Genomic DNA, 13961 nt, shown 5'->3' on the forward strand with positions numbered 1-13961 from the left:
TCCACTCCTCTTCTATCACCGACATCTGGCTCGTCGGATTCCAATTGTGAACCTGAGTTATCTTGGTAATAGAAAACATGCTTCTGATGGCGCTGGACCCATATCTTTACAGTGCATTCATCGTTTTCCTACAGTTCATGTGAAGAATTATGGATACTCCGTTCTATGTTGCGCACATCATTTCGAGTGAGAAAATCATCACGATTTTGGGGTCCACCTTGCTTCTGCATCACCTCTACATGGTGCTGTATTATGTTATTAAGAGATATCCCAACATAAAGCATAGACATCACTTTCTGGCGTAACTCATCGGAAATGCGTGGAGCATACATAGCTCTTGTTCCTATTGCAATTCTATTCCATTTTGGGATATTAGGTGCCGTTTTGATGATTAAAAAGACTGCAAACTACACATTTGATCTTAGCTAAAAGGAGTCCTTGAACAATTACAGAAATATAAAAAAAATATTCATTTAATATGAAAAAAAAATCCTAATACTTAACAAAAGAAATATCCAGAGACATTCACATTTGTAATACAAAAAAATTCGAAAAATATATAAAAGAACATCCATTTAGTATGAAAAAGAAACATTCTGATATTTAGCAGAAGAAACATCTATATATATTAACTCATAGAGATTTTAGATTCACCTAGAGGTATTTGACTGGTTTTTGTCTAATACCTTTTTGGTTTTCTAACATTATTCAATAAAAAATAGTTTTTATGATTAAATAAAATATATAAAATTAATTTATAATTAAAATTAGAAAAAACTATTTAACAATTATTAAAAAAAAACTTAAAAAACATGTTTTGTTCTGAACCATTTAATGGTCCAAACGTTGAGACCATTAATTCCAATGCTGACTAAGTTCGTCGGCCCTTCATAAGGTTTAATATATTAATTTTTGTTTTAGATAATTAGAAAAAATGACGATTCATTTATTTTTATTATTAATTTATTATAATGTGACATTTTTTTAATAAAATGAAAGAAAACTAGTTTATTTTCTTTTAAAATTTCAAACAATTTAATTTCCATCCCGTACTAATTTTAATGAAAATTAGAAAGTAATTTGTCACTTAAAAAATATTAAGAACTAAATTGTGTTTCTATTTTATTAAGAGTTATTAATATATCTAATTTTGATAAAGACTCGCATGTAAAATTTTCTTTGTATAAAATTAAAAACTAAAAATTTTTAAATAATAATTTAATCATATATATCAAATCATCAAACACTCTCATGGGAGTCTCTACTTCTTTCAAGAATTAAAACTTCTGAAGATTTGATTTTAATCAAACGACGTCGTTAACGCCAGGTGAAAGAAACAAAGGGTTAAAAACGGGAGAGAAACCTCACATTCTATTCTTCATCTCCTCTGTTTGTTTGCCTCCTCCACTTCAGCCGCCGCCGCTCCTACTCGTGCTGCCGTAGCTACCGCCTTCTCTCTTCTTCTATTGTTCTTTTGCTCCTCCGCCAATTTGCTGCAAGGTACTGCACTTCAGAATCTAAAATGAGTAATAATCTAGATATATGCATAATCACTATCCTTCCTAGGATCAATTATATGCATAATCTAAAGAAATTTGGATCGCTAAAGTTTGGGTTTTTTTTTTCCCTTAACCCTTGTTTCGCCTCTTCAAAATATGCATTGTTTCCTATGAATATTGGATAGAGTTGTGTTCCCTGAAGGTTAGGCATTCTTACAAAGGCACATTATGTGGTTGTTATTGAAGTTAATGATTTGCTGGGTCCAGGATTTTGGGCGGATTGGAATGTATTTATTTTAATTGTAATACACTAAATCTTGTGTTTTTCTTCAAAATTAAAATAAAAAGCAACTATTTCTGCAAATTTCAAAATAATGTACTGTGTAAGAGGATTACTGATTTTTTGTTTTAGTTTTATAGTTCTATATGTTTTGACTGTTTCTGTAATTCTGTTGCTGTGTCTCCTTTAATAATCTGATCAGTGATCATTGTATTGTCAATTTCAGATTATATAAGGCCGAGTTTGTTTCAGAATATCACTGTTGGGCATCGTCTTTATAATACCTAGCCTTACTACTGTGTAAAAGATGCCTCTTCAACTTTTTGATGGAAGTGACTCAGACAATGACGACATCTCAAAAATCAAAATAAATGAAGAATATGCTCGTAGGTTTGAGCACAACAAGAGGCGGGAGGAGCTTCAACGTTATGAGGAGCTAAAAAAGAAGGGTGCTATCTCTTCCTTGACATCCTCAGGTTCTGAAAGTGGCGAGGAATCTGAGTCGGAGTCATCTGATGATGATGTTGACTATGAGAAACTATTAAGTTCTAGAAGGAGAGACAAGGAGTTCTTTGATGCCCTACTCAAAGTGAAGAAGCAGGATCCTTCTCTTAAGCAGAAAGATGTTAAGCTTTTTGTGTCAGATGATAGCAGTGAAGATGAAGATGAGAAAAATAAAGCAAAAGATAAGAAGAATGAAAAGCCAATGTATCTAAAGGATGTGATGGCAAAACATTTGATTGAGGAGGGACCAGATTTTGGTGATGAAGACGGGGGAGTAATAAAAAAGGACAAGGGTAAATCAGAAAGTACTAAAAGCAAGAAGGATAAACTGGCAAAGAAGTTGATGCCGGAGGAGTCAGGTTTTGTGAATAAAGATGGGAAGACTTATGGTGATGAGCAAGAGGAGTTGAAAAGAGCTGTTTTGGAAGCTGTAGAAAGAGAGGGTTTGGAAGATGAAGGGGATTTTTTCACTGTGAAGGAGAAGGTGGATGAGGACAAAGTAGACAGTGATGACAAGGAATTTGAGGAGAAACTGGATGAATATTTTGGTGACGAATCGAATGAAAATGCTAAGTTCTTGAAAAACTATTTCATGAACAAAATGTGGATTGATAAAAACAGGGATAATTTGAATGTTGGGGAGGAAGAATTGGAAGGGATCTCAGAGGATGAGATGGAGATCGAGAGGCAGGAAGAATATGAGTATAGGTTTCAAGAAAATCAGGAAGATAGGGTGTTGGGCCATGCTCGTAAGGTGGAAGGATCAGTCAGAAAGAAAACAAATACAAGGAAAGAGCAGAGAAAGAGCAAAGAGGAAAGAATGGCAATAGCTCAGAAGGAGAGGGAGGAGGAGTTGAAGCATTTAAAGAACTTGAAGAAGCAGGAGATACAGGAGAAGGTTAAGAAGATAATGAGCACTGCAGGCATCCATGAGGATGAAATTATCCCGCTTTCAGTGGCAGAAATAGAAGATGAATTTGACCCAGAGGAGTATGATAGAATGATGAAGGCAGCATTTGATGAGAAATATTATAATGCTGAGGATGCTGATCCTGGTTTTGGTAGCAAGAATGATGATGACATGGAAAAGCCAGATTTTGAAAAGGAGGATGAACTGCTTGGACTTCCTAAAGGCTGGGATTCTACTGAATCACATGATGGATTTTTGGCTGCCAGGGAGAGAGTATTAAAGGAAAAAAAGGAGAATGATAGTGATAGTGATAGTGAGAGTAAGAGTGATCACCAAGAAAGTGAAGATGAAAAAGAGAAAGTTCCAGAGGAAGGTAGTCGGAAGAGGAAGCGCAAAACTGCTCTTTTGGAGAAAGCAAAACAAGCAATGATGGATGAGTACTATAAGTTAGATTATGAGGACACAATTGGTGACCTCAAGACAAGATTCAAGTATGCCAAAACAAAACCAAACAGATTTGGCATGAGTGCTCCAGAGCTACTATTGATGGATGACACGGAATTGAATCAATATGTGTCCTTGAAAAAGCTTGCACCGTATCGCGATGAGGAATGGAAGCTAAGCAAACAAAAGAGACATATGCTGAAGATGAGGACCAAGGAGCTCCTTCGAGAAGCAGGTTCGAAGAAGAAGAAGAACAAGAAGTCAAAGAGAGATTCTAGCAAGTCAACTTTGACAAATGGTGTTGCGGAAAATGGAAAAGCAAGCACGGAGGATTCAAACGTAAATGCAGAAAATAATCTTTCAAGGAAAGCCAGGAGAAGGCAGCGAGCATCTAGTTTGAAGTTGTCACGGGCAAGGGCTTTAGCATACGGGAAGATACCCTCCAAATCTAAGCATGGAGGAAAGAACTAAGCCGGCACTGATTTGGGCAGGTAATTCCGTTGTTGCAAGTTTATTTGTACTAGACATATAGAAAGTGAAATGATACCGAGCTGTCTCATTTACAAATAATAACTCGGTAATTCTAGTGTGATTTTATTGGCCAAGAAATGTATTGTTTCCTTTCATTTGGAACTTTATTTTAACTTAATCAAGTGCATTTTGCAGAATGAACCAACTTAAAGAAACCGGATTGGAGCTTGTCATTACAAAATACATGGTCTGGTTGCAGTATAGCCGAGATGCTGTGTGTTGAAGTTCTTTGTCTATTTTCACGTTTCCTTCGTTGAGGAGATTGTAGAATTTTCCTACTATAACCAAACTTTCAGTGTAACCAGCCATTCAGTTTTGATCGCGAGTTGTGCTTGTGTTCATTTGTGTTTTATTTTTTATGTACTTTGAAACTTTAGAACTAAGTGCATGTACAAGTTACTACTAATTGAAAAAACTAGTTCAATTTAATCACCAAACACGGGAGAAAAAGTGCAAGTAACACCAAAGTTTTTGCATTTTATGGCAACCAATGTTGAGTATCCTCCTGGCATGGAGTGTTGTAATAGTTACATGGCTTTATATGAAAGCACCAGCTTCTTAATTTATTGGTCAACATGTTCATCCATTCCAGTGTAATAATGACGAAAAACACATGAGAAATCTTTGCCTTCATGCCCTTCATTGCAGAGTTCTGTATATCTGCACAAAACAATGGAAAACACATCAAATACTTGATAAACTCAAGCCTGTTATACTATGTTCTTATGAGTAGTTTTAAGTTATCCATAAATTCTTTTAGGAAATTATTTATTTTTTAATATACATGGCTTAATAAGTATTTTACCCAAATTGTGTGTATTGAAGATAATATAAAGTTAAATGAATAATGTATATATTTTTGGGTTCATCTATTCAGTGAGGAATCTTAAGAAGAAATTTTACATTCAGCACATTAGATGTTTAAAAAAGGTTAAAAGCTTTCAATCTATTATTAATTCCTTATCAAAGTACATTTATTGGCAAAAATCTTATTTCTTTGTGATTTTTGTGATAATTTGCTAAGATACAACTTCAAGAATGCATTTGACTTACATCTTTTGTGCTTGTGATGTTAGTGGGTGTTTGCAACCAGCTTGCTTAGCTGATTCTGCTGCTAGGTTCAAGTCTTTAGCCTGCAAGCACAAGCAACTAGTTTAGCTTATTTTTCAACTTTCACAACCCAAAAGTCAATTTTTAGCAAAAAAGAAAAGTCCATTATTTATCAGAATTCAAGGTAGATAAAGATAACAAAGCTTAATAAGCTTTTTTCCCAAGAGAAAAGAGTTTCATTGACTTGAGATTCAATATAGAAACATGTTCCATGTGAATAGAATCTAAAATTTCTTTTGAAAAAAGAGAAAAAAAGAAGGGATTGCACAGTGGATCAAAACAAAGGGGAGAAAAATAAGCAAGATATAAACATGGTAAGAGTAAACAACATTGATAGGAAATAGCAAATGCTGTATTAAAGAAATTCTTCACCAACTAAACACTTTTTAACAGTTTCAAATGCTATAGCTTTCCAAATGGTAAAAGTTAATCAAACTAACACAAACATGTGCAAAGTCGATCCAATGTTCAGTTACTTACCATAAGCTTGGATGCAAACCCTCCATTATAATCCCTTGAAGAAGGCACACCTTCCATCACCCCAGGCACAGGGTTGTAAGAATCACTGCAACCAACACAATTAAGTATTTCAGTAATTCTCTTAAAATGTTTCAGTAATAATCAATGGACACTCTGCAATGGAAACTAAGTCTCTGGAAACTAGTTATGTGGCTGACACATCATGCTTCTAACATTACATCCTTCTGGACTTGTGCCTACAGCATACCTACTCCAACAGCGAGCGCTGGAGCAGTTAAATATTTTCGACAAGGTGCTGGCAGCTACACCTAGAGACTGGCCTAGAGCAAGGGCTTCTGATACTCCCAGCATGCTCACAGCCAAAGCCAGATTATTGCAAATTTTTGCTGCCTAATAACAGATTTAAGACAATAGATAAGTACGTGAAAATATAGCCGAGGCACTTAGACAACGACAAATATATATTTATGTAACTTACAGAACCATTTCCTGCTCCACCACAATATATTGCACCTTTTCCCATTGAAAAGAATAAGGGTTTAGCAGCAGCAAACGCTTCCTCGGAGCCACCAACCTGAGAAATTCCATACCATATTGCAACTTATGTGTGTTTCTATATCAGGTTTGAATAAGAAGTAACCATACCATAAAAGTAAGTGTCCCAGCTTCTGCAGCTATCACTCCTCCAGATACAGGGGCATCCAACATGAATGGTTTTTCCAAATCACCTACAAAATGTATAAATAAAAGGTAGAATAAAAGAAGAAACTTTACTATACAAGAGCATGCACAAAGCCTACGCATTGATATTGAGACTCACTTCCAGATGAATAAACTAGTGAATTTAGTCACACAGTAATGCATGATGTCTTAAATGCCAAAAGTAGGTATGACAAGAATTAGCATGCACAAGTTAGAAGAAATTCTCACAAAAACGTCGAGGAAGTTTAACAATGAACATGATCAATGAAATTGTATAGTGCTAAAAACAAGGACGAAGTCATAGCTGGCATTTCAAATTAAAAATGTATAGATACTTGGTTGGCATTTCATTTTAAGTTACCTTTCTTTTCTTTTAGAATATAATTAGATATTGTGGAGGAAATGTTTCTTGATGTTTGTGGATCAATAGTAGATGAATCTATGAATAACCACGGTCTTAGGAGTTTTCCACCATGTAGCAAACCATTTGGTCCAGTGTAAACATCATTTACCTACTTAAATAAGGGTGTTATTATGGCCTCAACACAAGCTCAAATAATAATAATCTTTTGAGTATGTATATATAGTATATGGCAGAAAAAGGGTATAATAAGACCATACACTATAAAGCCTGATTATTAACACAGTCATTTTTGTATTGCAACTCCTAAGTTAGTGAAGGTAATTGGTACACTTTGTTATAAAGGAAGATATGATTATCATATCATCTAATCTATTATTGTATTAATCATCCAAAGTTGAAATCATAAGCCAAAGAGTAAGCTTTTGAGAAACTATAGAGGAAAGCAAAGCTGCAATCGATGTAATGCACTGATAAGTCACTAGAAAGGAAATGCATACACACATGAGCAGAGGAAGGCAGCATTGTAACTACAACATCACTTGCTTCTGAAACTTCACAAGGCGTTTTCTTTGTAGCAACTCCCATATGAGAGAACTTATCCAGAACATCAGAGTTTCTGCCATTATTTTTTATTTCTCAAATTCAAAACATATGTATTCTTCTTAATAAACCAAAAAGAAACAGCTCAATTTCATTAGCAGCACCACTAACCTAGATTTCCCACAGGGTAAATTACACAGACCCCTCTTAAATCTTAAAGAAAAGTTAGTGTATTGTATAAGAAATGGATAAGTTTCACATGTAATTTACCCTCTTCCATAAGAAGCACACTCTTACACCATACCCCAAATAACTAAATCTATGAATTGCAACTATAAAATGTAATGCGAATATTCTAGTGTCCCAATAATCAAGTTAAGAACTCTATATAAGTAAAAAATTGGAAGCATACAGGTCATGAACTGTAACACTGAATCCAGCTTTGATCAGATTATTCGCCATCCTTGATCCCATGTTTCCAAGGCCAATGAATCCAACATTCTGTAATGCATGCACCAATGAGAGGACAGAAAAGTATAAATTTACAAAAAGCATGCTATCTACTATTTCTTAATAGCTTCACAACTAAAAATTAGTACACAAGCATCCTAATGCATCAAAATCCCAAATTGCAGCCCAATAAAAAGAAGAAAAAGAAATAATCATATCTTCAATTGATCTCTAAACAACTATGATCAAGCCTACATAACTTATGTGAAGAACCCAATTAAGAATGATGATTAAAGATTCAAGATTTGCATAATATAAGGGAACAGAGGAACAAGATAAAGGTTTCAGAAAAAAAGAGAGTGTGTGAATGTAGATAGTGATTAGTATGCGATATTATTCATACCTGCAAGTGAGAGGGTAGGTGGTGGGAAGAAGAGAAAGTGCGTGGTTTGAAAGATTGATAGAATGAAAAAGAAGAAGACTTGCATTTGGAAGGAGAGAACAAAGATCTCAACCTGCAAATCGCCATGATTATCCTCAAACTTCTCTTTACTTTCACTCTTGAGTAGCAGAAAGCAAGCAACCAAGTTGGTTTTTTCTGTGTCTTTGTTTGTATCCACCGTCACCTTTGTCTGCCGTTCAAATTCAAACTGATTTAAATTAAACCGTTCATTCAATCTAATTTAAATCGAAAATCGATTAAAATCGCATTCATTCGAATTTGATTGGATCTTATTTTTTATAAATCGCTGGATCAGAATATATTTTTCACAATTGATCCAATCCAATCTAAACCGTACAATGTATTATAATATTATTATGTTTCCAATTATATTTATAACATATTCAATTTGTTATACATTTTTATATTTTTTATGTATTATTATTATTTAATAGATATTTTATGTTCAAAATATAATTTATTTATTTATTTAACCTAATCTATAATTTTATTTCTATTGTTATGTTATTGTTGGTGTTTTAAGATATTGTTAAGAATTGTTATGCATTGTTGGTTATTTGAAATATGATGTTGAGACGTGTTATATATATTTAATTTTTTTAATTTACAAAACCGCAAATCCAATCTAATCCAAACCGCTCGAAATTGGATCGGATCGGATCGGATTTTTTTAAAAAAATTATTCAATCTAAACCGCACCGCAAGTAAATATAATGTTCAAATCGGATGAATATTTGACTCAAAACTGATCCAAACCGCACCGCAAACGCTCCTAGTGTCGATAAGTGAAAAAACCGAAAAGTGTTGGTTTTTTAGAAGGGCAGTTTGTAATTAAAAAAAAGCTTTTTGTATAATTGTATAATTAGTCAATTTTAAACAATTATAATTAATAATTATTAATTTTATATTTTTTTAAAATAAAATTTAAATAATTATTAATTAATGATAATTAATATAAAGTGAATTATACGGTAAATATATAAGTTTATAGATTTTTTTATGGGATGAAAGAAAAATAAAAAAATTAAGATTCATAATTTAAACAATAATAAAATAATAAAAAAATAATTATAAAAAAATTATACTCTTTTTTTCTATACAATTTTAATTTGTAGAATAAAATATCTCTTAATATAAATACTTAGTATAAATTATGAAGTAAAATTTAAAAATATTTATTAATTTGTTATTGGTTAGACCATGTTAATTATTTCACGGGATTGTTTTGATAATCTTTGTATACATGGGATGTATACCAAAAATTATGTATATAAATATTGTTTTTTAGAGGTTTATTGTTAAAAATAAATTATTTCAACATTTATATTAGATTAATTAGATAAAATTATTTGAAATGAATAATTTATTGAATAATATTATCAAATATTTCTATTAATTTTGTCAAATTAATTAATTTTTTATGACTACAAAATTGGTTTAAAATTTCACAATTAAAGTTATTTATACTTACATTCTTTATGATAAAAAAAAAAACATTTTCTTTCAAAAAAATAAATATGCCTAAATTAGGATCATATTTTACTTTGATATAAGTATAATCCCTCAAAAGTTAGAAAACGTTGCTAGTATTTTTTTTAAATTTATTCTACCAAAATTTTAATAAAATTTTTATATTTTAAAAGTTTATTTAATAATACTCCACAATTTTTCTAATATAAGGCAGAAAAAACGATTATAAACATGTAATTAAAAATGTTATTGGATATAGAGATATAGTTATAAATTTTTAAAGGGTAAAATTTTAATTAAAAAATTTGTAAAACTAATAAAACTAAGAGGATAATTATTTATTAATCAAATATTATTTTATTAAAATTAAAATATTTTGGATATCTTTATACAATAATACTTTTGAGAATATCCAATAATTTCCACTAACTGCTGGCAGTAGTGCTGACGAGGCATTTATTTACATCAACAATGTGCCGTGAAGCTGACCTAATGACGTGTCGTGTCCCATCAAATATACTCCCTTTGTTCTTATCCCATCCTAAACAATTCATAAACTAAAAGACATATATGTATATCATATGAGAAATAATATTAAAAATAGGTAAGATAATTTTTTTTTGGTTAGATAAATTAGACAACTCCTAATTTTAAATTAATCAGAATGGGACATTATTATATTTGGATACACCTTGCTTGTTTAGAATCATGTGGGTTTGATAATTTCAATTTTCAAGGTTTTTTTTTTTTTTTGTCAATTAGATTAGACAACTTCTAATCCTAAATATTAGAGTACAGCTACACAACATAAAAAGCTCATACTCAATATTGGTGGATGTTACGATACTTTCCTAAAATTTGGAGTTTTGAAACTCCTTTAAATTATTAACATTGTAATGTACGTTGGCGCAATATCTTAGAGAATTCCATTAATAAAAGTTTTAATGTATATCGACAAAATTATTAATTAATTAATATTTTTTTTGTAAAACTACCAATACATTAATTATAACTTCTAAAATATATTTTCAATAAAATAGCAATTATGATTATTACATAATTTTTTTGATGACTTACTATTGAAAATTTAATATATTCTATTGGTATATAAGTTATTAAAATTATTAAATTCATTTATAAATTCTAATTAATTAATAATTTTTATTTTTATTTATTTTAATTATTTATTTGATATTATAATTTATCTCATAAAATTTGAAATTTTTAAATAAATAATTTAATTATTTTAATTATCAAAATAAATAATTTATAGCGTACTTACCAATTTACACTACGTTTATTTATTTCGTTTACATATGTATATTTTTGTCAATTTTTATATATCTTATTTACACATAAAAAATTATATCGTTTATAGTATAAACGAGATATATGTATTTATAAATAATTAAATATAATTTTTAAAAATAATAAAAAATATTAATAATTTAAATTGGATTAAACTTTGTAACAAATTTTGTACAACCAACTTAAATAGAAAAAAATTTATATTCTATGCCAATAAAATCGTGATCTTCGTTAACTGTGTCATCAAATAAATCACCTATATTTAAATTATATTTCAAACTTTTATACACTCTCATATGACAAACAAAATTTGAAATATATATAATTTAAATTTAAAAATTATTATTCAAGAGAGTACATAAAAAATTTAAAAATTTTGTCATTTAAAAATTTGAAATATTATCTGAATTGCACTTATGTATTTTTACAGTAGACGTGTTAACGTGTCCATATTTTCTATTATTTAAAATGGACGGTTTATCTTTTCTATTATTTAAAATCGTTTATCTTTTCTATTACTTGAAACATTCCATTTTTACAAAATTTGATCTAATTTAAATTATTAATATTTTTTATTATTTTTAAAAATTATATTTAATTATTTATAAATACATATATATCGTTTTATATTATAAATGAGATAATTTTTTATGTGTAAATAAGACATATGAAAATTGAAAAAATATACGTATGTAAATGAAATAAATAAATATAGTATAAATTGGTAAGTACGCTACAAATTATTTATTTTAGTAATTAAAATAATTAAATTATTATTTAAAAAATTTCAAATTTTATGTGATAAGTTATAATATCAAACAAATAATTAAAATAAATAAAAATAAATATTATTAATTAATTAGAATTTATAAATGAATTTAATAATTTTAATAATTTATATACTAATAGAATATATTAAATTTTCAATAGTAAATCATCAAAATAAAAAATTCTATAATAATCATAATTGTTATTTTATTAAAAATATATTTTAAAAGTTATAATTAATGTATTGGTAGTTTTACAAAAAAAAATATATTAATTAATTAATAATTTTGTCAATATACATTAAAAGCTTTATTAATAGAATTATCTAGGATATTGCGCCGTACATTACAATGTTAATAATGCAAAGGAATTTTAAAATTCTAAACATTAGGAGAGTATGAAATCGATCCCCTTCAACATTTGACATATTCACTAAGGTTTGAACCCAAATACAGTGTATTAAGAGGAATATGATTTTACCAATTGAACTAGGCCTCACTTACAAAGTTTATTTACCTTTATACTTTTTTATTTCTCCAGACCCTACGCTCAATGTATTTGGGCCTACCTGATGCGTATCTAGAGAAAAATTTGGGCCTTGCAATTTACAATGTTTATTAAATAGCCCAACCCATATTCTCACTGTAATTTTTAACACAACTGTTGCATGTCCAAAAAAGAGTACAATTGTAGAAAGATACTTTTATGGCGCCGTTTATTAACCAAAAATAAATAAATGACATTTTTCAGTTTATATTTTAAAATGCTAACAATAAAGTTGATAGAATTATAAGTGTATCTTACATATTTTTACTTTAATTTTAAATATATCTACATAAAAATATTAGATGACTGACATTCTTTTTAATTTTTGTCTTTAAACTAAAATTAGACAACTTTTTACTTTTTTACACTAAAAAATAAAAATGTTGACCTTTAAATTTCTCCTACCTAAATAGTAGATGCTAAAAATTAAAAGTTTGCTTACACAAAAATATCGTAATGCTAAGATATGGATCAATCCCAAATTCCTATTGACCCCAAAAAAGAGTAGCAATCTCGGGTTATCATCATGATGAATCCATTGATTATTATATTAGGCCTAAGAATTGATGAAACAATAAGATAGGTTAAGCAAGGATTTTCAAAAATAATGCAAGCAAAATCATACATACACGAAGATGAAAATGACTAGCACTTGAACGATTCAACAACACCATGTCCTCAGTGCGAAATTACACTTGTTTATTCCATGAAAATTTTCTAGAGATTCAATGTCAAAGTGAGGAAATTGTTGAGTCTAATGATCATCTATAATACATAAAATAAATGCATATGTCAGTCTGATGTGATTGATTATCATTGTTGAATTGTGAATTGTGATGCCAAAATCTCAATTGATTCGCTTGTTGTCCAAGAAAGACAACAATAAAAAACATCCTAGACGTGTCATTCTACATAAATGACCAATGCTGGTCCATCATTGACCATGTCTAACCGTGGAAAGTCAAACAAACTTGTAGTATTTATTTACTAAAGTAGAAAATGAACATAATGGTGGAGAGGAATATGGATGGCTTAGCCACTAAGCATGACCAATAGCCAAAATAAAATAGAGGATAAAGTATATGTTTTGTTTTTAAAGTTTAATAAAAATTTTAAAAATATTTTTAAGTTTATTTTGTTTTATAAATTTTTAATTTATATTAAATATATTTTTTATGTTAATTCTTTTAAAAAAATTTTAGATTAATTTAACAATAATTTTATAAGAACAATTTTTAATATTAGCAAATTAAATATAATTTTTATGTATTATTGTTAAATTGGTCTTAAATTTTTTAAAAATTTAGTTATTAAAAATATATTTAATGTAAATCGAAAATTTTTGAAATAAAATTAAAATAAAATAAAATTTAAGAATATTTTTAAAATTTTTATCAAATTTTAAAAATAAAAAATATATTTTACCCTAAAATAAATTATGACTAGAGAAAAATAATACATATTTAACTATTTAAGAATTATATAAATACATAAATTTAATTGAATATATTTTATAGGTTATAATTAAACTTTTTTTATAAATTTATTGTTTGTTGAACATAAAGATATACTCTGACTTTCGTGGGCGGGAC

The 13961-nt window shown here is 29.1% G+C and overlaps 2 protein-coding genes across 4 annotated transcripts; one reads left to right on the forward strand and one right to left on the reverse strand.

Moving 5' to 3' along the window:
- Window positions 1-1215: 1215 nt before the first annotated feature.
- LOC112796183 (uncharacterized) lies at window positions 1216-4742 on the forward strand. The gene is made up of 3 exons (XM_025838526.3): window positions 1216-1500; window positions 2006-4128; window positions 4304-4742. Exon 2 carries the CDS (start codon window positions 2087-2089, stop codon window positions 4106-4108), a length of 2022 nt encoding a protein of 673 aa, XP_025694311.1. The 5' UTR covers window positions 1216-1500; window positions 2006-2086; the 3' UTR covers window positions 4109-4128; window positions 4304-4742.
- On the reverse strand, window positions 4620-8471 carry LOC112796184 (probable 3-hydroxyisobutyrate dehydrogenase, mitochondrial). 3 transcript variants are annotated; one of them, XR_011880917.1, is made up of 10 exons: window positions 8218-8471; window positions 7777-7865; window positions 7326-7440; window positions 6822-6972; window positions 6404-6486; window positions 6237-6332; window positions 5977-6148; window positions 5759-5843; window positions 5222-5301; window positions 4620-4828 (listed from the first exon to the last, which is right to left on the reverse strand). XR_011880917.1 is itself a non-coding variant. In XM_025838527.3 (10 exons), the coding sequence occupies exons 1-10, from the start codon at window positions 8341-8343 to the stop codon at window positions 4732-4734; spliced, it is 1065 nt and encodes a 354-aa protein (XP_025694312.1). In that variant the 5' UTR covers window positions 8344-8471; the 3' UTR covers window positions 4620-4731. The 3 variants fall into 3 exon arrangements, 2 of the variants coding, with proteins under 2 accessions (XP_025694312.1, XP_025694313.1); XM_025838527.3 differs by having other exon boundaries at window positions 6006-6148; XM_025838528.3 differs by lacking the exon at window positions 6822-6972 and having other exon boundaries at window positions 6006-6148; window positions 7322-7440.
- Between the last annotated feature and the right edge of the window lie 5490 nt (window positions 8472-13961).

The sequence above is a fragment of the Arachis hypogaea genome, chromosome 4 (assembly GCF_003086295.3).
Source record: "Arachis hypogaea cultivar Tifrunner chromosome 4, arahy.Tifrunner.gnm2.J5K5, whole genome shotgun sequence".
NCBI lineage: Eukaryota > Viridiplantae > Streptophyta > Magnoliopsida > Fabales > Fabaceae > Arachis > Arachis hypogaea.

What these genes read in the sequence shown, in the direction of transcription:
- LOC112796183 (XM_025838526.3), top strand. Translation starts at nt 2,087, where the DNA reads ATGCCTCTTCAACTTTTTGATGGAAGTGACTCAGACAATGACGACATC.
- LOC112796184 (XM_025838527.3), bottom strand. Translation starts at nt 8,343, where the DNA reads ATGGCGATTTGCAGGTTGAGATCTTTGTTCTCTCCTTCCAAATGCAAG. An exon ending in ACCTACCCTCTCACTTGCAG is followed by an intron (nt 7,866 to 8,217) that starts GTATGAATAATA and finishes CATGCATTACAG; the next exon opens with AATGTTGGATTCATTGGCCT. An exon ending in CTGGGACACTTACTTTTATG is followed by an intron (nt 6,333 to 6,403) that starts GTATGGTTACTT and finishes GGAATTTCTCAG; the next exon opens with GTTGGTGGCTCCGAGGAAGC.